A 3,209-nucleotide genomic window follows, 5' to 3' on the forward strand; every position below is an offset into this window, starting at 1 on the left:
ACCTCCCCTTGTTCTGTCTGAATGACTCTTGGCCATGAAGTTTAAGGGGATGTAAACAACGCTGGCGCAAAAGTTATCTTTAGTAAAAAAGTTCTGCTTTGAGTATTAAATTCTTTTAAGAACTATCCATATAGGATCAAATTGACAATAGGAACCTGAAAGATTGCCCCTTAGTAGGTAGGGAGTTTATGTTAATGAGGAACAGTTTAGAAATGAAGGATGAGAAAGGTTGCATACTTAGTAAAATATAATCAATGTCTCTACATTTACATGCTGAAACTATTGAACGGATGTGGTTTTGCTGTGTACATTCTCAACAACAATAAAATAAATAAAATTTAGGATTAAAGAAAAAAAAAGGCTGGCGGGGGTCCCTAACTTTGTGTGTGCGTTTGTCTGCTGTGTTGTGTTAGAGAACCTGGAGAGGAACTGGATCTGAAGAAGTCAGTAAATGACTCTGCTGAAGACAAGAGGGGGTAGAGTACGGAGGCATGACACGGTACATAAAGCACCACATACTCAGCATGTCCACCACCCCTGAGCTCCTGACTGAGTCCTTTCCTAACCCCAAAAGGCTCTACTGAGCCTTCCTGAGTTCAAGAGACAGCAACGCCATCCTTTCTTAAGGTGTGATGATTACGTATTTTCAGAAGTAAGGGTTTTCAAAACTGGGACCAACTGGGACCTCCTGGAAGCAGACTACCAACTTAGTAGTCAAGTGCTTCACCATTTGTGCCACCCAAGGAATGCCCCAAAACATATCAGGCCATCCTCAGCACCTCCCTTTTCCATTCACCCCACATCGTTCACTCATTAAGAAACCCGTCTGAAATGCAGCATGGCCAGCAAGGTCCTGTCTGTACCACTAAGGGTGGCCCACCAGTTCCCCATTCCTACCAGCAGCCCTGCACCCAGCCACCAAACAACCCATCCAAACAGAACCTGGGCCAGGCCCTGTGACCTATCTGAACAAAAGTGTCGGCTCTCCTAATACTATTTAGCCAAGGCCTCTGCCCTCCCTGCACCCTGCATCTACAGGACATGGAGACATGCTCTTCCCAAAAGCCTTCCCTGAGCTCCCAAACTTTTTTGGTGTGGTATTTATCACCTCTCTCAGACTCAATCATTGACCCCATCATCCTGCTGGAATGTAAACAAACACCCAGCACTGCCCAGCCTACTGCAGACGCCACGTATTTGTGCAAAGAACAACTTTCATAGTTTGAACAAGATAAAAGGACCCAGAACCTGAACCAGTACAGCAGCCCCATGATACTCCAGTGTCAAGCTGATGACTCAGCTCAGCAGTTGTAGCAGCACTGGGGAGGGCTCTGGAGAGCTGGAGGTCTGATTCAGGACCAAGTGACACAACATGAGAGGAAAATTACACACTGCAACGGAGAACCAAGCCAAGTGCCTGCACACCCAAGGCTGAACCTCCTCCCCCAGGCCAGCAGGACGGGTGGCTGCTGACTGCCTGCCTTGGGTGGGGACGTGCTCATAACCACAACATACGGATAAAGCGACCTGCGCCCACTTCCCCTCCACTGTTCAGCTGAGTGATGGGGGCAAACATGTGGCTTTCTTTAGTGATGGCCCGAATCTGCATCTTAAACACAGCATTAGGAAACAATGCAAGATTTTACTGAGAAAAAGTGAATTTTTAATTATCTTGGAATCTACTTAGAAAAAACACACACAAGCAATGTTCACAACTATAAAGTTAAACCTTTTGCACTAAAAAAACCCCACGGAACAACAAACACAAAACCACAGTCGTGAAGTGTAAACCTGTATTAATCATCAACAAGGCGTAAGGTTAATGCGCAGTAGTAATTCAGTATTTTCCTCCTCGGCAAATTTAATGTTTTAGCACCAAATGATCTCCTGCAGAGAGACGTGAACCCGCTCCACCCCAGGCTCTCCCCACACGCACTGTTTACACTCACCCATGGACGGGGTGCTGTGCTGGAGACCAGACCAGGGGGGTGAGGACAGACGGAGGGCTGTGTGACCCGTCTTTAATGTAGTGCGTGGATAGAAAGAAGGCCAGCTCTCGCTCCCAGGCGTGTGCCCGTTCTCAAACTTTAATACCATTATTTAGAAGATGTGGACGTTATTGCCTAGAAATTGTTGTGAATATCCCTCAGTGTTCAGGAAAACACTTGAAACTGCTACTTAACTGACACCGTAGTGACTGGGTTACAGCTTGAGCTCGTTGGCAATTTTGGAAGCAATATTTTTGAAAGCGATAGAGGTCCCTGATATCCGCTTGAAGCGGACCCCGTTGAGGGAGAGTCTGGGCAGCTTGCACACCTCCATCTCCCACTGCACCAGGCTCTCAGCGTGCCCGTCCCCATGGACGCAGAGGAGCAGGAAGCGTTCCCGCTGCTCGTAGTCACAGCTGTTGGCGTCCAGGACCTTGCGGATCTCCCGCATCATGTCACCGGGGTCCATGGAGCTGGTGGTCTTCATGCTCCAGGTGAAGCGCAGGGAGCGAGGCTTGGCTTCTTTGTTCTCATCCTTCTGCTCGGCAGACACATTTCGACTGGAATGCACAAGAGGGGCCTTTTAGGGGCACAGGAAAACCAAGCTCTGCTGCTTTAGCTGGTGCAGCCACTGGCCCATTCCTTTATCTCCGGGACTCCCCAAACCACAAGACATACTGTGAAGCTTGATCTGGCTGGAAAACCGGTATTAGCCACTTTGCACTTACTAAAGCTAAGAAAAGAATTTGCTTAACAGAATCCATGAAAATTAGGGAAGTCAGGAATCAAGCTTCATCCAGGGGGTAGAGTGTAGACAGGCCCCATGCAGGTCCAGCCTGAAACTGCCTGACTTCGTTCTGCCCTCATTTCACTCATGGGGGAGGAAGTAGGAGGTTCTGGTACTTCTCGGGGGCCACAATCTGCCTGTGGTTAAAACCCATTTGCCCTGCATGTGGCAGATGGAGCTTCCCTTGGACACACAGTGGGGTGGCTACAGGCTGATCCTCTGGACACCCTCACCCACCCTGCTTCTACTTTATCAATTTAAACTTCTGATGTTTAAATTTAAACAGACAAAGAGACGAGCTGTGAAATCTCCTTTGCTTGCTGAGGTCATTACGTGGGCATGATTTATGGGATGTATAAGGGTGCACCACAGCTGGAAGACCTGAGAGTGGACAGTGCTCCAGCAAGTAGCCATCATCACGGGGTGTGTGTGTG

At 48.3% G+C, this 3,209-nt stretch overlaps 1 protein-coding gene across 4 annotated transcripts in view; it reads right to left on the reverse strand.

Moving 5' to 3' along the window:
• Nucleotides 1–1,640: 1,640 nt before the first annotated feature.
• The window catches only part of MARK3 (MAP/microtubule affinity-regulating kinase 3), an 81,660-nt gene continuing 80,091 nt past the window's right edge, over nucleotides 1,641–3,209 (reverse strand). For all 4 annotated transcript variants that reach the window (XM_006839508.1, XM_006839507.1, XM_006839506.1 and 1 more), the window contains one exon: nucleotides 1,641–2,548. In XM_006839508.1, coding sequence (XP_006839571.1) covers nucleotides 2,203–2,548 — 346 coding nt within the window. In that variant the 3' untranslated portion in view covers nucleotides 1,641–2,202. The remainder of the gene's footprint in view (nucleotides 2,549–3,209) is intronic.

The sequence above is a fragment of the Chrysochloris asiatica genome, unplaced genomic scaffold (assembly GCF_000296735.1).
Source record: "Chrysochloris asiatica unplaced genomic scaffold, ChrAsi1.0 scaffold00025, whole genome shotgun sequence".
NCBI lineage: Eukaryota > Metazoa > Chordata > Mammalia > Afrosoricida > Chrysochloridae > Chrysochloris > Chrysochloris asiatica.